The 27820-nt window shown below is 49.9% G+C and overlaps 1 protein-coding gene across 1 annotated transcript in view; it reads right to left on the reverse strand.

The window, feature by feature from the left end:
• LOC116977423 (vitellogenin-like) overlaps nucleotides 1–24006 on the reverse strand; it is a 69176-nt gene extending 45170 nt beyond the window's left edge. The window contains exons 1-13 of the mRNA XM_033027850.1: nucleotides 23964–24006; nucleotides 23276–23296; nucleotides 22989–23140; nucleotides 20107–20358; nucleotides 18459–18620; nucleotides 17695–17843; nucleotides 11296–11446; nucleotides 10283–10417; nucleotides 8600–8618; nucleotides 8205–8368; nucleotides 5854–5979; nucleotides 4761–4979; nucleotides 2958–3175 (exon numbers count right to left, since the gene is read on the reverse strand). Of these exons, the coding sequence (XP_032883741.1) occupies nucleotides 2958–3175; nucleotides 4761–4979; nucleotides 5854–5979; nucleotides 8205–8368; nucleotides 8600–8618; nucleotides 10283–10417; nucleotides 11296–11446; nucleotides 17695–17843; nucleotides 18459–18620; nucleotides 20107–20358; nucleotides 22989–23140; nucleotides 23276–23296; nucleotides 23964–24006 (1811 nt within the window). The remainder of the gene's footprint in view (nucleotides 1–2957; nucleotides 3176–4760; nucleotides 4980–5853; nucleotides 5980–8204; nucleotides 8369–8599; nucleotides 8619–10282; nucleotides 10418–11295; nucleotides 11447–17694; nucleotides 17844–18458; nucleotides 18621–20106; nucleotides 20359–22988; nucleotides 23141–23275; nucleotides 23297–23963) is intronic.
• Nucleotides 24007–27820: the final 3814 nt, after the last annotated feature.

The following is a 27820-nucleotide window of genomic DNA, read 5'->3' on the forward strand; positions in this document are numbered from 1 at the left end:
CAACTCAGCGGGGCAGGCAGCATCTCTGGAGAGAAGGAATGGGTGACGTGTCGGGTCTGAAGAAGGGTCTCGACCCAAAACGTCACCCATTCCTTCTCTCCAGAGATGCTGCCTGCCCCGCTGAGTTACTCCAGCATTTTTATTTTCTACCAGGTTTGTAGGTTAATTGACTTTGTAAAAAAAAACGTTAGCGTGTGTAGGGTACTGTTCACGTGCGGGGATTGCTGGTCAGCGCAGACTCAGTGGGACGAAGGGCCTGTTTCCACACAGTACAGGGTATTTCTACTGTAGCTACTGTACGGATATACATACAGCGTGGAAACAGGCCCTTCGGCCGAATGAGTCTGTGCCCACAAAACAATCACCCCGTACACTAGGGACAATTTACAATTATAGCAAGCCGATCAAGCCAATTGCTCCAGGTCCTCTGGTCTCCTCCCACATTCCAAGAACATACAGCTTTGTGCGTTTAAGAAAGAACTGCAGATGCTGGTTTAAATTGAAGGTAGACACAAAATGCTGGAGTAACTCAGCGGGTGAGGCAGTATCTATGGAGAGCAGGAATTGGCGACGTTTCGGGTCGAGACCCTTCTTCAGACAGCCCCCTCCCGCCCCCTGCCCTGACATCAGTCTGAAGAAGGGTCTTGACCCGAAACGTTGCCAATTCCTTCTCTCCATGACAACTGAAGTAAACGAGTGCAGCGTAGGTTTACAAGGTTAATTCCCGATGGCGGGACTGTCATATGCTGAGAGAATGGAGCGGCTGGGCTTGTACACTCTGGAGTTTAGAAGGATGAGAGGGCACCTCATTGAAACATACAAGATTATTAAGGGTTTGGACACGCTAGAGGCAGGAAACATGTTCCCGATGTTGGGGGAGTCCAGAACCAGGGGCCACAGTTTAAGAATAAGGGGTAAGCCATTTAGAACGGAGATGAGGAAACACTTTTTCACACAGAGAGTTGTGAGTCTGTGGAATTCTCTGCCTCAGAGGGAGGCAGGTTCTCTGGATACTTTCACAAGAGAGCTAGATAGGGCACTTAAAGATAGTGGAGTCAGGGGATATGGGGAGAAGGCAGGAACGGGGTACTGATTGATCACATTGAATGGCGGTGCTGGCTCGAAGGGCCGTATGGCCAACTCATGCACCTATTGTGTACATTGATGAGTGTGAAGGTGCGTGCAGGGCCGGTTTTAAGCCGATTTGACCGATTAGGCCCCGCGCCTAGGGGGGCCCCGCACTAATGTTCCGTACTTCGTATGGAAATACGAATTCTCTTTGTTAACTAAAGTTTTTTTTAATTCGCCATCCGGATTTTTTTTTTAAACGAACATGTATAACCAAAGATCTTCTAGCAGAGCTCCACTATAGGATCTTTGTGTATAACAACCGCTGCACGGCCATCAGACACAAACGATGTGTTAACTAGTACTGTTAGCACTTCTTATCAGCAAGTACTTAACACGTTGTTATACAATCATGTCATCAATGCATCCATCCGCCTTCCTCAGTAAATGTTATTGTGTTTTGAACAAGTATTAATAACGTCGTGTTCCTTTGAATAAAATTCACGCGGCGTCATTAATACTTGTTTAAAACACAATTACATGTAGATGTAATGTAGATCGATGACACGTTGAGAATTTCTTTAAACTCACCATCATGAGTGAGGGCCCCGGAGCGCGAGAAGGGGCTTCTTCCTGGTGTGCAGGTTAGTCATTCACCTACCGACCCACGTTGTGTCTCTTTGTGTTTTGCTCTCTCCCTCCCTCTCTTGCTCCCCATCTCGTCTCTCTCTAGCTCTCTCACACTGTCGCCTCGGCATTCCCGGAGTCATTGACGTTTTGCGGTAGACAAAAATGCTGGAGAAACCCAGCGGGTGAGGCAGTCGCCTGGCCCGCTGAGTTCCTCCAGCACTCTGTGTTTTTTGTTTGGCTCTGAAGTTGAAGGTGGCTCAACGGGACGCGCAAGGGCTCTGGGGAGAGGGTTGCGTTTCTGGTCGAGACCTTTCTTCAGACAATCACAACTAATCTCACCGACGAGAGTTCAGTTTAGTCTGAAGAAGGGTCTTCTCTCTAAAGTCGCTGCGCTGCCTGTCCTGCAGAGTTACTCCAGCTTTATGTCTATCTTCAATTTCAGAGAAATACAATTTCTCACGGGGGGCTTATAACGTCTCTAAACCCCTCTGGGACCCTCTGAACACCTCTAAAACTCCTCTAGCCCCCCTATTTCCCTCTATTCCCCTCTAAACAATTGTAAACACACCTGAACCCATCTGAAGCCCTCTAAACATCTCTAAACCGTTTAAACCCCTCTAAACTAGGAGGCTGCAAGGTGACTTGGATAGGCTGGGTGAGTGGGCAAATGCATGGGAGATGCAGTATAATGTGGATAAATGTGAGGTTATCCACTTTGGTGGCAAAAACAGGAAAGTAGACTATTATCTGAATTGTGGCCGATTAGGAAAAGGGGAGATGCAACGAGATGCAACGAAAAATGCTCACGGCAGACCAAACGTGTTAAACAGAAATTGGTCAGATATTGAGCTTTACACAGTGAGAAATCATGTGAAATAAGCACTGAATTTAATTTTAATGAATGTACCTGCATGTTATACTGTTTAGTTTGGAGATACCACCAGATAGTCTGGTTGATACAACCAGATTAGTTTGGAGATACAACCAGATTAGTTTGGAGATACAACCAGATAGTCCACTGAGTTCGCACCGACCAGCGATTTTTGTTACAGATTTGACAAATTCATTTGGCGGTCAATCAAACGCTGTCTCTAAGGGGGTTGCATCCAATCACCAACCAGCTTGCCTTAAAATTCCCGAAACTACACGAAATATAAACATACATAAATTTTTACTTTTCTAGAGTAGGGGCCCCGCCATCAGTTTTCTAATTGGGCCCCGCAATTCCTAGCACCGGCCCTGGGTGCGTGCATACTCACAGCGGGTAGAGGGAGGGGAGTGAGCTCCTGGCCAGTGATCGGAGCTGCGAGTAGGCAAAGCTGGCCACCTGCAAGCTGCTCTCCTTCATCAGGGAGTTGGCGAGGAGCAGCAGGGCGTTGAGGGGCGGCTTGGTGCAGAGAAACACTGCACAGGCAGCCATCCGCAGCTCCGGGGCGTTGCGTTGGTCCATGAAGATATGCAGCGTGATGACTTGTATCTGTGAGTGCACAGAGCAACCAGCATTGTTTAGTTTGGCCCACTCAGTCCGCACCGACCAGCGATCCCCGCACACTAACACTACCCCACACACACGAGGGACAATTTAACATTTACACCAGGCCAATTAACCTACAAACCTGCACATCTTTGGAGTGTGGGAGGAAACCGGAGCACCCGGAGAAAACCCACGCAGGTCACGGGGAGAACGTACAAACTCCTTACAGACAGCACCCGTAGTCAGGATGGAACCCGGGTCTCTGGCGCTGTGAGGCAGCAGCTCTACCCGCTGCACCACCGTGACGCCCTAAGTTCAGGAGCGGTCGTTGATAGAACAGTATGCGGCACGGTGGCGCCAGAGACCCGGGTTCGACCCTGACTACGGGTGCTGTCTGTGTGGAGTTTGTACGTTCTCCCCGTGACCTGCGTGGGTTTTCTCCGGGTGCTCCGGTTTCCTCCCACACTCCAAAGACACGCAGGTCTGTAGGTTAATTGGCTTGGGTAAAAGATTGTAAATTGTCCCTGGTGTGTGTAGGATAGTGCTAGTGTACGGGGTGATCGCTGGTCGGCACAGACTCGGTGGGCTGAGGGCCTGTTTCCGTGCTGTATCTCTACAGTCTAAATGCCTAAACAATACAGCTTAGGAACAGGCGCCATGTCTGTGTCCAACGTGATGCCAAGAACAACTCTTATCTCTCTGCACGTGATCCACATCCCCCCCCCCATTCCCTACAGATCCACCTGCCTATTCAAAGCCTCTCAAACACCACGATGGTATCTTCCTCCACCACCACCCCTGGCAGCGCGTTCCAGGCACCCACCACCCTCTTGGTAAGTAAACCTGCCCCGCACATCTCCATCAAACTTTCCCCCTCTCACCTTTAACCTCTACCTTGGTAACCAGACCAGGCAACACTCCAGATGCATCAGCATGCTGTGAGAGTCGCTACGCCCCCCCCCCCCCCCCCCCCATCTGACCTTGACCAACCTTTCTCTTCCTGGATAGCTGGATCAAAGAAACAGCAAAGATAGACATAAAATGCTGGAGTGACTCAGCCAGATAGGCAGCAGCATCAACCCCTTTGATCTGTGTTTTCACACCTTACCCTTCTACTCCCTCTCCCCCGACTCTGTCTGAAGAAGGGTCTTGACCCGAAACGTCACCCATTCCTCCTCTCCAGTGATGCTGCCTGACCCGCTGAGTTACTCCAGCACTCTGTGAAACGTCACCTATCCATGTTCTCCACAGATGCTGCCTGACCCACTGAGTTATGGTGCAGCAGCATCTATGGAGCTAAGGAAATAGGCAACGTTTCGGGCCGAAACCCTTCTGGAAATAGGCAACGTTTCGGGCCGAAACCCTTATGGGTTTCGGCCCGAAACGTTGCCTATTTCCTTAGCTCCATAGATGCTGCCTGACCCACTGAGTTACTCCAGCACTCTGTGAAACGTCACCTATCCATGTTCTCCACAGATGCTGCCTGACCCGCTGAGTTACTCCAGCACTCTGTGTCTATCTGTGGTATCAGGCCAGCCGTGGACAATCCCCAAGCCGTGCGGGTCGTTGGACTGCAGTGAATCTTTACCTTTGTTGGGTCCTTCTTCAGAATGTTGCGCAGGGCCATGATGGCGTCCACCTGGTTCTTGAGGGGGACGTTGGGGGCCGAGGATCTGGGCCAGGGCAGGAGCTTCACGATGTGCTTGATGCTGATGGGCTGGCCTGCGTTACCGATGGCCTTCAGGGCCAGGGCCATGTCCTCCTCGTTACCATGGGCGACGGCGTCGGCAAGGAGATCGTGGAGAACCTGCAAAAGGAGAGCCTCGGTAAGACCACTAGTCTCAGTGGGCCATGGGGCCAGAAGCCACAGGACTAAAGCCCTCAGGAATACCACGAGCCTCGTTAAAACCATAATGCCAAGATAGACCGTAAAGCCCCTGTCCCACTGTACAAGGTAATTCACCAGGTCTCCCGAGTTTTCCCCTGATCCGGTAAACTCGTGACGTTTTTTCAACTCTACAAAAAATGTCCACGAGTAAAATAATACTCGTGATGAAAGAATTGTTACTTTTTACTTGTAGTTAGACCAATTACGAGCCGCTACGAGACATCCACAAACTCCTACGGACCCGCTACGGACATTCTCTGAGTTCGAATCAGGGGAAAACTCGGGAGAACCTGTGAATTACCTCGTACAGTGGGACAGGGGCTTAAGACCAGAAGACACAAGTCCAGAAGTATAAGACCAAAACCCTCACTAAGAACATCACTCGGTAAGACCATAATCCTTGGTGAAACACAGGAGCATAACATTATTCCCAGCTGTTATCAGGCAACTGAATGATCCTACCACAACTAGAGAGCAGTCCTGAACTACTATCTACCTCTTTGGTGACCCTCGGACTATCCTTGATCGGTGAGGGGAGGTGAGGGGAGGTGAGGGGAGGGTGAGGAGGAAAGATCGGGGGGTTGCTGAGAGGGTGAGGGGGGTCTAAGGGGGGGGGGGTGAGGGTTAGGGGGCGGTGAGGTGGGTGAGGGGGGGGAGGAGGAAAGGTCGGGGGGGTGAGGGGTCTAGGGGGGAGGTGTGGAGAGGGTGGGGCGGCGAGGAGGGGTCTAGGAGGGGTGCGGAGAGGATGAGGGTAGATCAAGGGGGGGGGGGGGTGAGAGTCAAATCAGCTCACTTTAAGTGCGTGGTCGGGGCAGGTGATGCGGTGAGCACAGTAGCGGTAAACCATGGAGCCGTAGCCAAGGACTATGATTGGGCGCAGGATGGCCGATTGTTGTACGTGTATCACGCCCAGCAGTTCCTGCAACGGGAAGCAACAAGTTCGACAATAAATCACCAGCAAACCGTCCCCTCGTTCACCAGCACATTCCCCTCTCCCCACATTCCCATCACCTCACCTCCCTGCCATCGCCTCCACCTACAACTCACGCTGCTTCGGCAAGGCCAGCAGCATCATCAAGGACTGGTCTCACCCCGGTCACTCCCTCTTCTCCCCTCTCCCATCGGGCAAGAGGTACAGAAGTGTGAAAACGAACACACACCTCCAGATTCAGGGACAGTTTCTTCCCGGCTGTTATCAGGCAACTAAACCATCCTACCACCAACTAGAGAGCGGTCCTGAACTACTATCTACCTCATTGGTGACCCTCGGACTATCATTGATCGGACTTCACTGGACTCTTTTAGAAATTAGGTGCAGAAGTAAGCCATTCTGCCCCTCGAGCCATCACCGCCATTAAAGGCTGATCATCCCCAATCAGTACCCTGAGGAAGGACATTATTGCCATAGAGGGAGTGCAGAGAAGGTTCACCAGACTGATTCCTGGGATGTCAGGACTGTCTTATGAAGAAAGACTGGATAGACTTGGTTTATACTCTCTAGAATTTAGGAGATTGAGAGGGGATCTTATAGAAACTTATAAAATTCTTAAGGGGTTGGACAGGCTAGATGCAGGAAGATTGCTCCCGATGTTGGGGAAGTCCAGGACAAGGGGTCACAGCTTAAGGATAAGGGGGAAATCCTTTAAAACCGAGATGAGAACTTTTTTCACACAGAGAGTGGTGAATCTCTGGAACTCTCTGCCACAGAGGGTAGTCGAGGCCAGTTCATTGGCTATATTTAAGAGGGAGTTAGATGTGGCCCTTGTGGCTAAGGGGATCAGAGGGTATGGAGAGAAGGCAGGTACAGGATACTGAGTTGGATGATCAGCCATGATCATATTGAATGGCGGTGCAGGCTCGAAGGGCCGAATGGCCTACTCCTGCACCTAATTTCTATGTTTCTATGTTTCTACCCCGTGCCTGCCTTCTCCCCATATCCCCTGACTCCACTATCTTTAAGAGCCCTATCTAGCTCTCCTTTGAAATGACTGGTTAGCAGGCAACAAAAAGCTTTTCACTGTACCTCGGTACACGTAACACTGACAAACTAAACCCAGTTATAAAATGGAACAGGCTCTTTGGCCCATCAAGTCACTACTGACCAACAATAACGCATTCCCGGCATTCATCCCATTTTTTATTCTCCTTACAATCCCCTCAACCTCCCCTGATTCTATCCCGCACACTAGTAGCCACTGATCACCGCATAGAAACAGGCCCTTCGGCCCATCGTGTCCACGCCAACCATCAGCCACCCCATCACATGCTGGTTCTACGATACATCTAATTCCACATTACAGTTCATCCACACCCTATAAAACCCACGCCGTCACACGGGGAGACAATAGACAATAGACAATAGGTGCAGGAGGAGGCCATTCGGCCCTTCGAGCCAGCACCCCCATTCAATGTGATCACGGCTGATCATTCCCAATCAGTACCCCGTTCCTGCCTTCTCCCCATATCCCCTGACTCCGCTATCTTTAAGAACCCTCTCTAGCTCCCTCTTGAAAGCATCCAGGGAACCGGCCTCCATCGCCCTCTGAGGCAGAGAATTCCACAGACTCACAACTCTCTGTGAGAAAAAGTGTTTCCTTGTCTCCGTTCTAAATGGCTTACTCCTTATTCTTAAACTGTGGCCCCTGGTTCTGGACTCCCCCAACATCGGGAACATGTTGTTTAAGAAGGAACTGCAGATGCTGGAAAATCGAAGGTAGACAAAAAAGCTGGAGAAACTCAGCGGGTGCAGCAGCATCTATGGAGCGAAGGAAATAGGCAACGTTTCGGGCTGGCTTTCGTCCCAAAACGTTGCCTATTTCCTTCGCTCCATAGATGCTGCTTCACCCGCTGAGTTTCTCCAGCTTTTTTGTCTACCATCGGGAACATGTTTCCTGCCTCCAGCCTATCTAAACCCTTAATAATCTTATATGTTTCAATAAGATGCCCTCTCATCCTTCTAAACTCCAGAGTGTACAAGCGCAACTGCTCCATTCTCTCAGCTGTGGAGAACGTGCAAGCTCCACACAGGCAGCACCCAAGGTGGGGATTGATCCCGGGTCTCTGGCACTGCCAGGCAGCGGCTCCACCCGCTGCGACACCCCACCGCCCCTGGAGGTGTGAGAAGCATAAGAGGAGCGGACCCACTGTGACTAAGGGCAGGGTGTGGAGATCAGCGATCACTTGATGCAGGGCCAGGGCCAGGGTCTGAGCTGCCTCCTGCATCGTGATCTCCAGCCGCTGGATCTTGGTTGTGATGAAGCGGAGAGCATCGGCTGTTCCCACAGCAGGAAGCGCAAACAGAATCCAACACCTAGTGGCCAAAAACAAGGCAAGTCAAGTCACTTTTATTTCTATTTCTATTTTTATTTACCAAACAACTCTCGTTGGCCAAAGTGCTTTACATTTGTGGAGGTACTAACGTTATACAACATTGGTCCATAGATTAAGTACATACATAAATACATATATATAGCCCTCACTCAGAGGATGTCAAGAAAGGCTTGAGAGTAAAGATGAGTTTTAAGTCTCGACTTAAAGGAGTCGATGGAGGGGGCAGTTCTGATGGGAAGAGGGATGCTGTTCCACAGACTAGGAGCTGCAACCGCAAAGGCACGGGCACCCCTGAGCTTATGCCTAGACCGCGGGATGTTCAGTAACCCCCAAAACAGAAGCAGAACACGTTCACACTCTGCACAGATCACTGCGGCTTCAACAGCAAGAACATAGGAACATAGAACATAGGTGCAGGAGTAATAATAATAATAATACATTTTATTTATGGGCGCCTTTCAAGAGTCTCAAGGACACCTTACAAAAATTTAGCAAGTAGAGGAAAAACATGTAAGCGGAATGAAATAAATAGTAGAGACATGACTAGTACACAAAGTAAAGACAGAATTCAATTCAAAACACAATATGAGGCAATTCAAGCACAGATGAAAAGGGAGGGGGACGTGGGGCTAAGGATAGGCAGAGGTGAAGAGATGGGTTTTGAGGCGGGACTGGAAGATGGTGAGGGACACGGAATTGCGGATCAGTTGGGGGAGGGAGTTCCAGAGCCTGGGAGGTGCCCTGGAGAAGGCTCTGTCCCCAAAACTGCGGAGGTTGGATTTGTGGATGTATATGGCCCTTCGAGCCTGCACCGCCATTCAATATGATCATGGCTGATCATCCAACTCAGTATCCTGTACCTGCCTTCTCTCCATACTCCCTGATCCCTTAGAGAACGTGGCGCTCCAGGGACATTTGGCTGAAGAAGTTCAGCATGACCCCAACATCTCTCCCCAACTCCAATCTCACCATCTCACTAACTTCAAATAGCCCTTCCTTTCCCTCTCTGTCCATCCCCTCCCCCTTCCCAGTTCTCCCACCAGTCTTACTGTCTCCGACTACATTCTATCCCTGTACCGTCCCCTCCCCTGACATCAGTCCGAAGAAGTGTCTCGACCCGAAGCGTCACCCATTCCTTCTCTCTGATGCATGACCCGCTGAGTTACTCCAGCATTTTGTGTCTATCTTCGGTTTAAACCTGCACCTGCAGTTCTTTCCTACAACTCTCACCAACTTCTACAGTTGCACCATAGAAAGCATTTTATCGGGATGCATCACAACACGGTTTGGGAACAGCTCCATCCAAGACCCGCTAGAAATCACAGAGAGTTGTGGACACAGCCCAGACCATCACACAAACTAACCTCCCTTCCATCGACTCCATCTACACTTCTCGCTGCCTCAGCAAGACCAGCAGCATAATCAAGGACCAGTCTCACCCCGGTCACTCCCTCTTCTCCCCTCTCCCATCAGGCAAGAAGTGTGAAAACATACACCTCCAGATTCAGGGACTGTTTCTTCCCAGCTATTGTCAGGCAACTGAACTGCCCTCTCACCAGCTAGAGCCATCCTGACCTTCATCTACCTCATTGGAGATCCATGGACTATCCTTGATCGGACTTTACTGGCTTTACCTTGCACTAAACGTTATTCCCTTTATCCTGTATCTATACGCTGTGAGGGGAGGAGCGGTGAGGGGAGGGGAGTGGCAGTGAGGGGAGGGGAGGGGCGGTGAGGGGAGGGGAGGGGCGGTGAGGGGAGGGGAGGGGAGGGGAGGGGCGGTGAGGGGAGGGGAGGGGAGGTGAGGGGAGGGGAGGGGCAGTGAGGGGAAGGGAGGGTAGACGGGTTATGGGAGGGGAGGGGAGGACTCACCGGGCACGGCTGCCACTGGCTTTGTCCCACACGCTGGCTGTGGTCGTCTGCGGGGCGGAGCGGAGGAGCTGAACGAGCTGCAGGAACTTGGCCGGCGTGTCGGGGCGGACATTCTCCACGCTGTGGGCTTCCAAGGTCTTCAGGGTTTCCAGTATCTACACAAACACGTTGCATTGCATGAGGCGATTCATCCCCTCAGCTCGATCCTACCGTGTCTGTCCCACTGCAATCCCCTCCCCCATCCCACTCCCCGGTATCACAGACAACACGCCAACACTAACAACCAATGCTGCCTGACCCGCTGAGTTAGACATAGAAGCATAGAAACATAGAAAATAGGTGCAGGAGTAGGTCATTTGGCCCTTCGAGCCTGCACCGCCATTCAATGTGATCATGGCTGATCATCCAACTCAGTATCCTGTACCTGCCTTCTCTCCATACCCCCTGATCCCTTTAGCCTTTAGACCACGTCTCATGCGCTACGAGCAGGTAAGCAAACAGTTAAACAAACAGAGGAGACCAATTCTGACACCATGTAAAGATCTTGATAACACAATGTTGTCTTTACTACTATTTATTGGTAATACACAAACGTTGCTGCCCTAGCTGTACGTGGTCTGTCACAGGAGCTAGAGAGTGATCAATGGGTGGGGAGGTTGCATTTATACTTCTGATATGGGGAGTGGGTAGTAGTGGTGAGGTCACTATGTTAAAGGCATATGCACATGTCATCTACAGGCCACATCTAACCAAAAAATATAGCCAATGAACTGGCCTCAACTACCTTCTGTGGCAGAGAATTCCACAGATTCACCACTCTCTGTGTGAAAAATGTTTTCCTCATCTCGGTCCTAAAAGATTTCCCCCTTATCATTAAACTGCAACCCCTTGTTCTGCTCCAGCACTCTGTGAAACGTCACCTATCCATGTTCTCCACAGATGCTGCCTGACCTGCTGAGTTACTCCCGCACTCTGTGTTTTCTTTTCACTGCACCATTTGTTACTCCAGACAGAATAAAGAGCTGATATTTACCGCCTTCTCAACATTTTGCGGGCGGCTTAATTGTAACGGTTTGTGCAGCACCCCCTGGTGGTAGCGATATTTCAGGGTTCCTCGTTGGACGAACTCATCGTGAGGCACGACGAACACCGCACTCTTGACATCGACCAGCACCAGGCTCTGTCTGCAAATCAAACATGCACAGGTTAAACCTGCAGCAGTGGACACATGTAACCAGAATGGTGCTGGCTATAGCTGTCTATCACTCTATTCCATGGAGCGCAGGAGGAAGAGGGGGCATCTTGTAGAGGTGGACTAAATCACGAGAGGAATAGATCTGGGTCGACGCACAGAGTTTTTTTCACACAGAGAGTTGTGAGTCTGTGGAATTCTCTGCCTCAGAGGGCGGTGGAGGCCGGTTCTCTGGTTACTTTCAAGAGAGAGCTAGATAGGGCTCTTAAAGTGGACCACGCATGCGCCGAACTGAGAGGCAGCAAGTCCTTGTAGCTCCGAGTTTTGTTTTAGTGTTTTAGCGTTTTAGTGTTTTTTGTTTAATGTTTTATTTAGTTTTATTTAGTTTTTGTGAAGGACAAGGACAGGGACTTGGATACAAGGACTTGGATACAAGTCCTTGTAGCTCAGAGTTTTGTTTAGTGCTTTAGTGTGTTTTGGGCGGTGGCTGCTGCTGCTGCTGCTGTGCAGTAATTTTTACACAGCATGTGTAGAGTCGCGTATAGGAGGGATGAACTCCTTATGTGGCGACGGACAGCTTACGGAATAAAACACCATATTCCGTCTGAGCTGAAGAAGCCGTTCCGTGGTTGCCGTGCAGGTGCCAGGCTAAGGGCCAGGCTAAGGGCCTGGAGGTGGAGATACAAGCCGTTTCTGCCATCGATCCTTATGGGGAACGTCAACTCATTCCCTAACAAGTGTGAGGAGCTGGAGGCCCTTATGAAGAACCAACGGGTCTACCGTGAGTGCAGTCTCATGTGTTTTACCGAGATGTGGCTGACGGACATCATCCCGGATTCCTGTGTGGATCTCCCCGGCTTCACTACGGTACGAGCAGATAGAGACCCGAAGGCGAGTGGGAAGATCAAAGGTGGGGGACTTGCTCTGCTTGTGAACAATAGATGGTGTAATCCAGGTCACATAACTGTGAAAGATAAGATCTGTTGTCGGGATATTGAGCTCCTGGCGGTTGGACTGAGACCTTATTATGTACCGAGGGAGTTCTCCCACATCGTTGCCATTATTGTTTACATTCCTCCTCGAGCGGAGCCTGTAGTCGCATGTGACGTCATCCAAGAGACTGTCGCGAGATTACAGACCCGACACCCGGACGTACTCATTGCCTTATCAGGGGACTTCAATCATGTGAACATCAGCCCCCACTTGTCAGGCTTCTCACAGTATGTTGACTGTCCCACAAGGCACAATAAGACACTGGACTTGTGCTATGTCAATGTCAAGGAGGCCTATAGTGTCTTAGCCTTTCCACCGCTTGGCAAATCAGATCACAACCTGGTTTATCTAAGGCCTTCTTACAAACCCTGTGTACAGAGACAGCCTACAATCACCCGGTCTTTCAGAAAGTGGACACCAGAGGCCAGTGAATCACTGAGGGACTGCTTTCAATGCACAGACTGGGACATACTGATGGAGCCACAGGAATTAAACAGCTGTATGGACATCGACAGGATGGCTGGATGCATAACGGACTACATCAACTTCTGTAGGGATGTTGTTGTGCCAGTAAGAACTGTTTGTTGCTTTCCCAATAACAAACCTTGGATTACAAGCAACATCAAGAGCCTCCTAAACAAGAAAAAGGAGGCTTTCAAGGTTGGTGATCGGGAAAAAATCAAGAGGGTACAGCACCACTTGAAAAGGAGTATGAAGCAGGCAAAAGGGGACTATAAAACGAAGCGGGAGAAGAAACTGCAGTACAACAACATCAAAGAGGTGTGGAGAGGAATGAAGACCATCACTGGCTTCAAGGAGAAGAGAAGCCAGCCGTCAGGAGACGTGGACAAGGCCAATGAGTTTAACCTGTTCTATAACAGGTTTGATCTGGTATCCCCTCCCACCTCTACAGGTGCAGCCTCTCCCCCACCATCACCTCCACGAGGCAGCCCCCCCAACACCACAGCAGCAGCACCTCCTATGCCGGCATCTCCTCAACTGTTCTTCACGGCGGACGAGGTGAGAGCTGAGCTGAGGAGGTTGCGCCCTGGTAAAGCAGCTGGCCCTGATGGTGTATGTCCCAGGCTACTAAAAGACTGTGCGGCTCAGCTGGCGGAGCCGCTCCAGACCATTTTCAACCTGAGCCTCCAGTCAGGGAGGGTACCAGGTCTGTGGAAAACATCATGTCTCGTGCCGGTTCCCAAAGCAGGGCGGCCGACCGAGATCAACGACTACAGACCGGTGGCCCTTACATCCCATATTATGAAAACAATGGAGCGGCTACTCATTCGTCTCCTGAGACCACAAGTCCAGCACGCACTCGACCCACTACAGTTTGCATACCAGGAGAACATTGGGGTGGATGACGCAGTCCTCTACATGCTGCACCGGGTCTACTCCTTTTTGGACAAACCCGGTGGCTATGTGAGGATTATGTTCTTCGACTTTTCAAGTGCGTTCAACACCATCCAACCCCTGATTCTGAATGACAAGCTTAAGAAGATGGGGGTGGATTCCACATTTATCTCCTGGATACACGACTACCTGACGGGTCGACCACAGTTTGTCAAGCTGGGGGACAGTGTGTCTGGCACAGTGGTGTGCAATGTTGGAGCCCCACAGGGAACGGTTCTGGCCCCGTTCCTCTTCACCCTGTACACAGCAGACTTTAACTATAAGTCTGACACATGCCACGTACAGAAATACTCAGATGCTACAGCGATTGTGGCATGTGTAAGGAACGGGCAGGAGGAGGAATACAGGAACTTGACCAGTGCCTTTTGTGCCTGGAGTGAAGAGAACTGTCTCACCCTGAACACAACAAAGACTAAAGAGATGGTGGTTAACTTTGGCAGGTCCAAGCTCCCCCTTCAGCCGGTCAACGCTGCAGGGGCTGACATTGAGGTGGTGCAGACATATAAATACCTTGGAGTGCACCTTGACAACAAACTGGACTGGTCTGTCAACTCTGACTCCCTCTACAAAAAAGGCCAGAGCAGACTCTTTTTCCTCAGAAGGCTCAAATCCTTCAATGTGTGTAAGGATATGCTGCACATGTTTTACAACACAGTGGTTGCAAGTGTTATTTTCTACGCTGTTGTCTGCTGGGGCAACAGCATTAGTGCAAAAAACAATAGGAAGCTGGTCAAACTGGTTAATCGAGCTAGCTCAGTGCTGGAGGGGAGAGTAGACTCTGGGATGGATGTGCTTGAGAGGCGTATGAGGCACAAGGTGCAGGTCATCCTGAAAAACCCCGGGCATCCCCTCCATATAATTCTGGAGAGTCAAAAGAGCACTCGGAACAACAACCGGCTCCTCTCCCTGCCCTGTAGAACGGAGCGGTTCAGGAGATCCTTCACCCCTGCAGCCATTAGATTTTATAATTCGGACCGCTAGGCTGTAGGGGGATGCATTTTGCAATTATTAATTTTTAACTTTTAATTATTGCTCTTTTTAAGTATTTATTGCTCTCAGGTAGTGTCCACATTGTATTCTATGTATTTTCTGTCTGCGTTCGTTTTGAATCTGTGGGTTTGTTGGTTGGGAGCTTCTGGACATCTGAATTTCCCTGAGGGGATCAATAAAGTATTTATAAAGATAGCGGAGTCAGGGGATATGGGGAGAAGGCAGGAACGAGGTACTGATTGGGGGATGATCAGCCATGATCACATTGAATGGCGGTGCTGGCTCGAAGGGCCAAATGGCCTACTCCTGCACCTATTTTCTATTGTCTTTTGCCCAGAGTAGGGGAATCGAGGACCAGAGGTTCAAGCTGAAGGGGAAAAGATTTAATAGGAATCTGAGGGCTAACCTTTTCACACAGAGGGTGGTGGGTGTATGGAACAAGCTGCCAGAGGAGGTAGTCGAGGCTGGGACTATCCCAACGTTTAAGAAACAGTTAGACAGGTACATGGATAGGACAGGTTTGGAGGGATTTGGACCAAACGCAGGCAGGTGGGACTAGTGTAGATGGGACATGTTGGTCGGTGTGGGCAAGTTGGGCTGAAGGACCTGTTTCCACACTGTATCACTCTATGACGAGTGTAGTTGGGACATATTGGCTAGTATGGGCACATTGGGCTGAAGGGCCTGTTTCCACACTGTTTCACTCTATGACTAGTGTAGATGGGACATGTTGGCTAGTATGGGCATGTTGGGCTGAAGGGCCTGTATCCACACTGTATCACTCAATGACGAGTGTAGTTGTGACATGTTGGCTAGTATGGGCACGTTGGGCTGAAGGGCCTGTTTCCACACTGTATCATTCTATGACTAGTGTAGATGGGACATGTTGGCTAGTATGGGCACGTTGGGCTGAAGGGCCTGTTTCCATGCTGTATCACTCTATGACGAGTGTAGTTGGGACATGTTGGTTGGTGTGGGCAGGTTGGGCTGAAGGACCTGTTTCCACACCGTATCATTCTATGACTAGTGTAGATGGGACATGTTGGCTAGTATGGGCATGTTGGGCTGAAGGGCCTGTATCCACACTGTTTCACTCTATGACTAGTGTAGATGGGACATGTTGGTCGGTGTGGGCAGGTTGGGCTGAAGGACCTGTTTCCACACTATAATTCTATGACTAATGTAGATGGGACATGTTGGCTAGTATGGGCATGTTGGGCTGAAGGGCCTGTTTCCACACTGTATCCCTCTATGACTATGTGAAACTGGATCTACACACTAGATTACTCATCATGGCGTGAAGCCGTCTCCGTCATTCTGAACGAGGAACTGCTGGTTTATACCAAAGACAAGAAGTGCTGGCGTAACTCATTGTGTCAAGCAGCATCTCTGGAGAAAACATAGACAATAGGTGCAGGAGTCGCCCATTCACCGCCATTCAATACGGTCATGGCTGATCATCCAAAATCAGTACCCCCTTCCTGCTTTTCCCCCATATCCCTAGATTCCTTTAGCCCCAAGAGCTAAATCTAACTGGGTGGCAGATTCGGGCACTCCAGGCCGCGGAGTGTGTTCAACCTTCCCGATGTCGGAGTTTCGGAGTTTGGATCATCCCGACGAGGGGGCCTGTACATCTGGCCGTCCCTAGTGGTGACTACGGAGGGTTTGTGGCCCCAACTACAGATGAACAGGGGAGGAGGACTGACTGAACTTTGTTGCCTTCCACCACAGTGAAGAATGTTGGTGTTAAATTCTATTGTGTGTTGTGTGTTCTCTTTTTTCAACTGTATCGCTGCTGGCAAATTCATTTCACTGCACCTTAGTTGTATTTGTATTGTATTGTATTGTAACTCTCACTTGAATACATCCAGTGAATCGGCCTCCACGGCCTTCTGTGGCAGAGAATATCACCGTTTCACAACTCTCTGGGTGAAAAAGTGTTTCCTCATCTCAGTCCTAAATGGCCTACCCCTTATTCTTAAACTGTGTGACCCATGGTTCTGGACTCCCCCAACATCAGGAACATTTTTCCTACATCTAGCCTGTCCAATCCTTTAAGAATTTTATACGTTTCTATAAGATCCGCTCTCATCCTTCTAAATTCCGATTAATACAAGCCCAGTCGACCCATTCTTTCATCATGCGACAGTCCCGCCATCCCGGGAATTAATCTGGTGAACCTACGCTGCACTCCCTCAATAGCAAGAAATTCCTTCCTTAAATTAGGAGACCAAAACTGCACACAATACACCAGGTGTGGTCTCACTAGGGCCCTGTACAACTGCAGAAGGACCTTTTTGCTCCTATACTCAACCCCTCTTGTGATCAGTATCATCAGTTCAGTTTAGTTTACTGTCACGTGTACCGAGGTACAGTTAATAGTTGCGTGCTAACCAGCCAGCGGGAAGACAAGACATGATTACAATCAAGCCATCCACAATCCACAGATACATGATCAGGGAATAACGTTTAGTGCAAGGTAAAGCCAGCAAAGTCCGATTAAAGATGGTCCTCTGAGGGTCTCAAATGAGGTAGATAGTAGTTCAGTACTGCTCTCTAGTTGGTGAGAGGATGGTTCAGTTGCCTGATAACAGCCGGGAAGAAACTGTCCCTGAATCTGGAGGTGTGCGTTTGTTTTCACACTTCTGTACCTCTTGCCTGATGGGAGAGGGGAGAAGAGGGAGTGACCGGGGTGAGCCTGGTCCTTGATGATGCTGCTGGCCTTGCCGAGGCAGCGTGAGGTGTAGATGGAGCCGATGGAAGGGATACTGGCGGTGATTTTGGGCAAAGGGTCCAAACGCATCCAAACCGCGATCGACACGTCAAGGTACGATGCCTTACCTGGCCTCAATGATGGCCGTTCCATCCAGTTCATGGAAGGGAGTGAACTGATGCACCTCCCGGACCTTGGCTTCCTGCAGGATGGCCCCGGCAGCAGTGGGCTTCAGGACATGGGTGAAGGTCACGGAGGCTCGGATATTCCTGCCTCTCTGTCGGTGGGACAAGAACATGGTGGTTACCATCTAGTACATCTCCAACGACAGGGCCGGACTACAAGGTCTGGGTGCTGTCTCTATGGAGTTTGTACGTTCTCCCCGTGACCGCGTGGGATTTTCCGGGGGCTCCGGTTTCCCATTTCCCAAAGGCGTGCAGGTTTGTAGTTTAACTGGGTTCTGTAAATTGTTGCTAGTGTGTAGGACAGAACTAGTGTTAGGGTCGGCGCGGACATGATCGGCTGAAGGGCCTGTTTCCACGCTGTATCTCTATACCAAACTGCTGCCTCACAGCGCCCGAGACCCGGGTATGATCCTGACTACGGGTGCTGTCTGTGTGGAGTTTGCACGTTCTCCCCGTGACCCGTGTGGGTTTTCTCCGGGACCTCCGGTTTCCTCCCACACTCCAAAGATGTACAGGTTTGTAGGCTAATTGGTTTGGTATAATTGTAAATTGTCCCCAGTGTGTGCAGGATAGTGTAAGTGTGCGGGGATCGCTGGTCGGCACGGACTCGGCGGGGGGGGGGGGGAAGGGCGAAGGGCATGTTTCCACGCTGTAACTCTAAACTACACTAACATTTGTGGGTATCGGACATCACTAGTGAGGATTACCTCTTGAAAGGCAGGGCAGTGACTGGCGTAGGCGGCCCCAGTGAACAGCATCACTTTCTCCTGGCAGTTGTTGAGATCTTTCGATTTGGTGATGGTGATGCGGTTGGCCTTCTTGTCTTCCTGAACAATGTAGTTTGTACGACAAACGCCTTCAATTCCAGCCTGAAGACACAGAAAGCAAACAGACGCCATCACGTTGAGTGTAAAGGGGGACGCAACATCTCTGGTTACGTCCTTGACGTCAATTTGGAAAAGTCGTCTTTGTAATACTTTGGTTCGGCCCTATTCTGTGCAGTTTGGGTCCCCTAATTTGAGGAAGGACATTCTTGCTATTGAGGGAGTGCAGCGTAGGTTTACAAGGTTAATTCCCTGGATGGCGGGACTGTCATATGCTGAGAGACTGGAGCGGCTGGGCTTGTACACTCTGGAGTTTAGAAGGATGAGAGGAGACCTCATTGAAACATATAAGATTGTTAAGGGTTTGGACACGCTAGAGGCAGGAAACATGTTCCTGATGTTGGGGGAGTCCAGAACCAGGGGCCACAGTTTAAGAATAAGGGGTAAGCCATTTAGAACGGAGACGAGGAAACACTTTTTCTCACAGAGAGTGGTGCGTCTGTGGAATTTTCTGCCTCAGAGGGCGGCGGAGGCAGGTTCTCTGGATACTTTCAAAAGAGAGCTAGATAGGGCTCTTAAAGATAGCGGAGTCAAGGGAAAAGGCAGGAACGGGGTACTGATTGGGGATGATCAGCCATGATCACATTGAATGGCGGTGCTGGCACGAAGGGCCGAATGGCCTACTCCTGCACCTATTGTATGTTGTCTATTTGGAGAATGTGGTGCAGTTCTGGCCACCACATTACAGGAAGGATGTGTGGGCTTTGGACAGGGGGTAGAGGGGGTTTATCAGAATGCTGCTTAGATTAGACACGACTAAGGTGAGGATGACCAGATGAGAGAGTGAGATTACATAGAACTGGTATAAACGGGTGATCGATAGTCAGCATGGACTCGGTGGGCCGAAGGGCCTTTTTCCATGCTGCATCTTTTAATACGATCAATCAATATTATTATTAGTTATTAGATAAAACTAAAAATGACAAGTCCGTTTCTTCCCAGCTGTTGTCAGGCAACTGAACCATCCTATTACCAACCAGAGAACGGTCCAGACCTCCCATTGGAGACTATGGAGACATTACTGGCTTTATCTTGCACTAAACGTTATTCCCTTTACCCTGTATCTGTACACTGTGGACGGCTCGATTGTAATCATGTCTTGTCTTTCCGCTGACTGGTTAGCACGCAACAAAAGCTTTTCACTGTACCTCAGTACACGTGACAATAAACTCAACCGGGGAGGGAGAGGGAGAGGGAGAGGGAGAGGGAGAGGGAGAGGGAGAGGGAGAGGGAGAGGGAGAGGGAGAGGGAGAGGGAGAGGGGAGGGAGAGGGAGAGGGAGAGGGAGAGGGAGAGGGAGAGGGAGAGGGAGAGGGAGAGGGAGAGGGAGAGGGAGAGGGAGAGGGAGAGGGAGAGGAGAGGGAGAGGGAGAGGGAGAGGGAGAGGGAGAGGGAGAGGGAGAGGGAGAGGGAGAGGGAGAGGGAGAGGGAGAGGGAGAGGGAGAGGAGAGGGAGAGGGAGAGGGAGAAATACCTCCTGCAACTCGTAGAAATTCTGAGCCTTCTTGATGGTGATCTGGAAGATGTTGAGGATGCCTCTGTGGATGTTGAGGATGTCTTCAGGCAGGTTGGCCGGGGCAAAGACCTTTCCCACCCGCCCGTTGATGTACTCGAACCTCACGGGCTTGCTGAGCTCTGGGGCCAGTCTCTGGGTCAGTTTGCGGCCCAGGATGAAGGGGTCGGTTGGCCAAACACCGTTATACTCCAACATCTGGACATCCGTCACCTGTGGCCAAGAAAGATGCACAAATAAAATAGAAATACAACATCCTCCAGTCTGAAGGAGCGTCTCCACCCAAAACCTCATCTATTCCTATTCTCCAGCGGGTAGAGCTGCTACCTCACAGCGCCAGAGACCCGGGTTCGATCCCGACTACGGGTGTTGTCTGTACGGAGTTTGTACGTTCTCCCTGTGACCCGCTTGGGTTGTCTCCGAGATCTTCGGTTCCCTCCCACACTCCAAAGACGTACATGTTTGTAGGTTAATTGGCTTGGTATAAATGTAAATTGTCCCCAGTGTGTGTAGGATAGTGTTAGTTTGCGGGGATCGCTGGTCGGTGCAGACTCGGTGGGCCAAAGCGCCTGTTTTCGCGCTGTATCTCTAAACTAAAATGGAGATGCTGCCTGACCCGCTGAGTTGTTCCAGCTAATTGTATCCGTCTTTGGTTTAAGCTAACATCCTCGTTACACAAGTATAGTAATTCTGCTGCAGCTCGATAGTGGCATAAAGAATCCTGGCATTATAGCAACATTGAAAAGACATTTGGACAGGTACATGGATAGAGAGACACAGCGTGCAAACAGGCCCTTCGTCCGAACCTGCCCACACCGACCAAAGTGCCCCATCTATTGTCCCACCTGCCTGCCTTTGGTCCATATCCCTCTAAACCCGTCCTATCCATGAACCCGTCTTAAATATTGTGATGATACCTGGATAGGGACGGGTTAGTGGGATATGGGGCAAATGTGAGATGGTGGGTCTGGTGTAAATGGGGCAAGTTGGTCAACGTGGGGCAAGTTGGGCCGAAGGGCCTGTTTCCATGCTGTATGACTATAAAGACAAAGCTCTTAGATTTAGCTCTTCGGGCTAACGGAATCAAGGGATATGGGGGAAAAAGCAGGAACGGGGTCTGATTGTGAATGATCAGCAATGATCTCATTGAATGGCGGTGCTGGCTCGAAGGGCCGAATGGCCAACTCCTATGTCTCTATATTAATTATGGCAATGGGGATGAAGGTGGTTGAGGGCTGGAGAGTTACAGCAATAATACAATTATTTTTCCTGCAAAGATTTTCAAGAATAGTGGTCTTTTTGTAATAGTGGCAAGTATATTGTTATTGCCTCAAGCCTAGAATACCAAGGACTGTTTGCTCCACTGTTTAGTTGTTCAAGAAGGAACTGCAGATGCTGGAAAATCGAAGGTAGACAAAATTGCTGGAGAAACACAGCGTGTGCGGCAGCATCTATGGAGTGAAGGAAATAGGCAACGTTTCGGGCCGAAACCCTTCCTATTTCCTTCGCTGCATAGATGCTGCTGCACCCGCTGTGTTTCTCCTGATCCACTGTTTACATCATCAGAAAACCACACTACCCTGGCCACGCTCTCATCTCACCCCCACCATCGGGAAGAAGGTACAGGAGCCTGAAAACTGTGACCTCCTGGTTCAGGAACAGCTTCTTCCCAACAACACTGCAACCTCCAACTAAACTGCAAACTCCGAACAGTCTAAGTGCCACGAGTGACTTTGCACTTTGTTTTTGACTACATTGCTTTATTAAAGTTGAATTTCTTCTCTTAGTTGTTCATTATATTATCTATAATATCTATATTATATTATCCATCGAGTGCAGTGTTTACAAGCCTGTTATGCTGCCGCAAGTAACCATCCACCTTTCAGGGTTGCTGCCTCACAGCGCCAGAGACCCGGGTTCAATCCCAACCACGTACATTCTCTCTGTCACCGCGTGGGTTTTCTCCAGGTGCTCAGGTTTCATCCCACACTCTAAAGACATGCGGGTTAGTAGATTAATTGGCTTCAGTAAAATTGTCCTAGTTTGGACAATAGACAACAGGTGCAGGAGTAGGCCATTTGGCCCTTCGAGCCAGCACCGTTATTCAATGTGATCATCCCCAATCAGTACCCCGTTCCAGCCTTCTCCCCATATCCCCTGATAGGGCTATCTTTAAGAGCCCTATCTAGCTCTCTCTTGCCCTATCTAGCTCTATCTAGCTCTCTCTTGAACGTATCCAGAGAACCGGCCTCCACCGCCCTCTGAGGCAGAGAATTCCACAGACACACAACTCTCTGTGAAAAAGTGCTTCCTCATCTCCATTCTAAATGGCTTACCCCTTAATTCTTAAACTCTGGCCCCTGGTTCTGGACTCCCCCAACATCAGGAACATGTTTCCTGCCTCTAGCGTATCCAAACCCTTAACAATCTTGTATGTTTCAATGAGAGGCCCTCTCATCCTTCTAAACTCCAGAGTGTACAAGCCCAGCCGCTCCATTCTCTCAGCATATGACAGTCCCGCCAACCCGGGAATTAACCTTGTAAACCTACGCTGCACTCCCTCAATAGCAAGAATGTCCTTCCTCAAATTAGGGGACCAAAACTGCACACAATACTCCAGGTGTGGTCTTGTTTAGGGGGTGATGTATGGTCGTGGTGGATTTGTTGGGCCGATGGGCCTATTGCCGCGCAGTATCTCTAAAGTGTAAAATAAGAATGTAATTGTTCTATTTCAGGACAGATGGCAATCAAACACTCTTGACTCTCGATCTATGCCTCTCATAATTTTGAACACCTCATCCTCAGTTGCCCCCCTTCCAAGGACAGCGAAATGTGCGGCTCACCTTGAGCAGGTACATGGTGTGTCCCTCTGGAATAATGGACAAGCCACAGTGTATCTTCACTCCCGCCCTGCTCAGACCACCTTCTGGGAGTCCCGTCAGTATAACACCTTCATACTTGTAGACATGTGTCAGGCTCTCAGTGAAGTTGGGTTCTGTGGACAGGTCAACATCACAATGGGAATCTTGTAGTAAACCCTGAGTGATCTGGTCAAAAAATCAACCCCCCCCCCCCCCCCCCCCCCACCTCCAGACCTTGCCCATCTACTAATTCAGGCAAAGGTACTTACCATATTTGAGTTTCTCACTGCCTGAAAGAGAAAATGAAAAAAGAGGGAGTATAATCTGATCGGAATCATCTAAATCTCTCTTGTTCAAACCAGCAAATGATTTCTGTAACCTGGACCCCATCGCCTTAGACCACACATATTCTCTCCTTATCTCACAGCCCTGTGTCTTCTTCTGATCTTTGGTCTTTGCACACACATCCACCAATCAACCCCCCTCACCTGTATCCTCCTATCACTTGCCAATCTTTGCCCTCGCCCACCTCTTCTAATTTCCCCCCTCCTCCCCCCCACCACAATCAGTCTGAGGAAGAGTTTCAACCCAAAAGGAGCAGAATTAGGGTATTCGGCCCATCATGTCTACTCCACCATTCAATCATGGCTGATCTATCTCTCCCTCCTAACCCCACTATCCTGCCTTCTCCCCATAACCCCTGACACTCGCACTGATCAAGAATCTATCAATCTCTGCGGTAAAAATATCCACTGACTTGTGGCCTCCACAGCCGTCTGTGGCAATGGATTCCACAGATTCACCACCCTCTGACTAATGAAATTCCTCCTCATCTCCTTCATAAAGGTATGTCCCTTTAATTCTGAGGCTGTGCCCTCTGGTCCTGAACTCTCCCACTAGTGGAAACAAGCTCTCCACATCCACTCTGTCCAGGCCGTTCACTATTTAGTTACTCACCCACGAGGGACACAATCCACATGAAGACCACGATAGTCCTCATGCTGCCACCGAATGAGGCTGAGTTGGCCCGTCCACTGATATATGATACTTAGTCCAACACCACCTGACTACAAAGTCTGCTGCCTCATTGGCTTCATAGAGATCTCAAAGTCAACAGGATAGCGGAGGTCAAATAGTGACCGGTCACAGTGACCGGCGTAGAGTTGAAGCCAAGTTTGTCCCTATGCCTCGGCTCCGTTCAACCAGCTTTAACTGAGCAGATGAGAGCCGATTAAAAGATGCAGAGGTTTGTGAAGAAGAACTTATTTCTACGTAGTTATTTTAAGGGGACGACTAGTCTGGTGGCTTTGGAGCATGTTGCCAACATGGATTTACAAGAGTGATTGGTGAGGTCCTCTGCTTATGTTCTCTGAACTAGACCTAGTTACAGATCCAGTTTGGGTGGGGATAGTGGCACAGCGGGTAGATCCATGTTATCCATGTTCTCCACAGATGCTGCCTGACCCACTGAGTTACTCCAGCACTCTGTGAAATGTCACCTATCCATGTTCTCCACAGATGCTGCCTGACCCGCTGAGTTACTCCAGCACTCTGTGAAACGTCACCTATCCATGTTCTCCACAGATGCTGCCTGACCCGCTGAGTTACTCCGCCATATTGCTTCTAACTTCAGCTCAGACTCTTCCTCAGACCCTTATTGAATTCTAATCCAGCATCATTGACCTGAATCGTTAGCTCGAGTGTTTAAGAAGGAACTGCAGATGCTGGAAAATCGAAGGTAGACAAAAGTGCTGGAGAAACTCAGCGGGTGCAGCAGCATCTATGCAGCGAAGGAAATAGGCAACGTTTCGGGCCGAAACGTTGCCTATTTCCTTCGCTCCATAGATGCTGCTGCACCCGCTGAGTTTCTTCAGCACTTTTGTCTACCTTCATTAACTCGAGCGTCTGTTCCTGGTCAGGTAAGTGAGGAAATGTTTATTGAAGGCATGGATCCGGTGCAAAGATGGTCGAGGGACAGGTCTGTAGGTGGGCAAGGTGTGCAGGTGGGCAAGGTGTGCAGGTGGGCAAGGTGTGCAGGTGGGCAAGGTGTGTAGGTGGGCAAGGTGTGCAGGTGGGCAAGGTGTGCAGGTGGGCAAGGTGTGTAGGTGGGCAAGATGTGTAGGTGGGCAAGGTGTGTAGGTGGGCAAGGTCTGGAGGTGGGCAAGGTCTGGAGGTGGGCAAGGTGTGTAGGTGGGCAAGGTCTGGAGGTGGGCAAGGTGTGTAGGTGGGCAAGATGTGTAGGTGGGCAAGGTGTGTAGGTGGGCAAGGTCTGGAGGTGGGCAAGGTGTGTAGGTGGGCAAGGTCTGGAGGTGGGCAAGGTCTGGAGGTGGGCAAGGTGTGTAGGTGGGCAAGGTGTGTAGGTGGGCAAGGTGTGTAGGTGGGCAAGGTGTGCAGGTGGGCAAGGTGTGCAGGTGGGCAAGGTGTGTAGGTGGGCAAGGTCTGGAGGTGGGCAAGGTCTGGAGGTGGGCAAGGTCTGGAGGTGGGCAAGGTGTGTAGGTGGGCAAGGTGTGTAGGTGGGCAAGGTGTGCAGGTGGGCAAGGTGTGCAGGTGGGCAAGGTGTGCAGGTGGGCAAGGTCTGCAGGTGGGCAAGGTGTGTAGGTGGGCAAGGTGTGTAGGTGGGCAAGGTGTGTAGGTGGGCAAGGTGTGTAGGTGGGCAAGGTCTGGAGGTGGGCAAGGTCTGGAGGTGGGCAAGGTCTGGAGGTGGGCAAGGTGTGCAGGTGGGCAAGGTGTGCAGGTGGGCAAGGTGTGCAGGTGGGCAAGGTGTGCAGGTGGGCAAGGTGTGTAGGTGGGCAAGGTGTGTAGGTGGGCAAGGTGTGCAGGTGGGCAACGTGTGTAGGTGGGCAAGGTGTGCAGGTGGGCAAGGTGTGCAGGTGGGCAAGGTGTGCAGGTGGGCAAGGTGTGCAGGTGGGCAAGGTGTGTAGGTTGGCAAGGTGTGTAGGTTGGCAAGGTGTGTAGGTTGGCAAGGTGTGTAGGTGGGCACGGCGTGCAGATGGGCAAGGTCATGATCCTTGGTGGAGGATTCATTATTCGTTACTTTAGTCGTGCACGTTGCTGTTTCTTGGTGCGCAGGAAGGAACTGCAGATGCTGGTTTAAACCATAGACAAAAAAAGCCGGAGTAACTCAGTGGGTCAGGTAGCATCTCTGGAGAGAAGGAATGGGCGACGTTTTGAGTCGAGACCCTTCTTCAGACAGAGAGTCAGGGAAGAGGGATACACAGAGATATGGAAGGGTAAGGTGTGAAAACACAGATCAAAGGGGATGATGCTGCTGCTGTTGCTGCTGCCTGTCCCGCTGAGTTACTCCAGCATTTTGTGTCTATCTTTGCTGTTTATTTAATCCAGCCATCTAGGAAGAGGGGGGGGTTCAGCACCACAAGGCCACGTGCTTCTGTTGCCTGACTGGTTTTGTAGGGAAGCAAGCAAGCAAGTTTATTATACAGCACATTTCAGCAACGGCAATTCAAGTGCTTTACACAAACCATTAAAAAGCCATCAAAACGCAATTAAAAACAGTCATTAAAAAGAATAGTAAAATAAAAGCAAGCTAAAATACAATGACACGTATAAAATACAAGAATAAAAATTACAGTGCAGTGTTAGAAATGAATAATTATTTAATTTAATTCAAATTAAAAGTAATTAGAATCAGCGTCAAACAGAAAAGCCTCGATTTAAACGAACTGAGAGTTGGAGCGGACCTGCGTTTGTCTGGAAGTTTGTTCCATATATGTGGTGCATAAATACTAAACGCTGATTCTCCACGTTTAGTTCTTTCTGACTCTGGGGACAGAGAGCAGACGTGTCCCAGATGACCTCAGACGTCAGGATGGTTCATAAAGTAGCAGAAGATCACCAATGTATTTTGGACCCTAGACCATTCAGTGCTGTGTAAACCAACAGCAATATTTTGAAATCAATTCTTTGACAGACTGGAAGCCAGTGTAAAGCATTCGAAACTGGAGTAACGTGATCCACTTTCTTGGTCTTAGAGAGGACTCGAGCAGCAGCGTTCTGAATCAGCTGCAGCTGTCTAATCGATTTTTTAGGGAGACCTGTGAAGACATTACAGTCGTCAAGTCTACTGAAGATAATAGACAACAGGTGCAGGAGTAGGCCATTCAGTCCTTCGAGCCAGCACCGCCATTCAATGTGATCACGGCTGATCATCCCCAATCAGTGCCCCATTCCTGCCTTCTCCCCACATCCCCTGACTCCGCTATTTTTAAGAGCTCTATCTAGCTCTCTCTTGAAAGCATCCAGAGAATCGGCCTCCACCGCCCTCTGAGGCAGAGAATTCCACAGACTCACAACTCTCTGTGAGAAAAAGATAAATGCATGGACAAGTTTTTCCAAATCTCGCTGAACCATAAATCCTTTAACCATTGATATATTCTTCAGGTGATAGTAGGCTGACTTAGTAATTGTCTTAAAGTGGCTGTAGAAATTCAGGTCTGAGTCCATGACTCCACCAAGAGTTCTGGGCTTTGTTCGTGGTTTTTAACATTGCCGATTGAAGCTGACCACTGACTTTTAATAGATCGTTCCTCTTATCTCCCAAACCTCAGTTTTGTCTTCGTTTAATTAAGAAACTCTCATTGCAATAGAATAATGTAGGTCAAATGTTCACACACACTGATTGAGTTGCTGAGGTCAACATGGACTGGACAGAGTTCAGCCAAGCTTGGATTTATACTTTGGCTCCAGTTTTATTGAACCAGCTCTGACTGGGCAAATGTGAGCTGGCCCGAGCCGTGCAAAGGCCATTGTGTGATTGGTATTGTGTAGGAAGGAACTGCAGATGCTGGTTTAAACCG

This window comes from Amblyraja radiata, chromosome 10, assembly GCF_010909765.2.
Source record: "Amblyraja radiata isolate CabotCenter1 chromosome 10, sAmbRad1.1.pri, whole genome shotgun sequence".
NCBI classification, from domain to species: Eukaryota; Metazoa; Chordata; class Chondrichthyes; order Rajiformes; family Rajidae; genus Amblyraja; species Amblyraja radiata.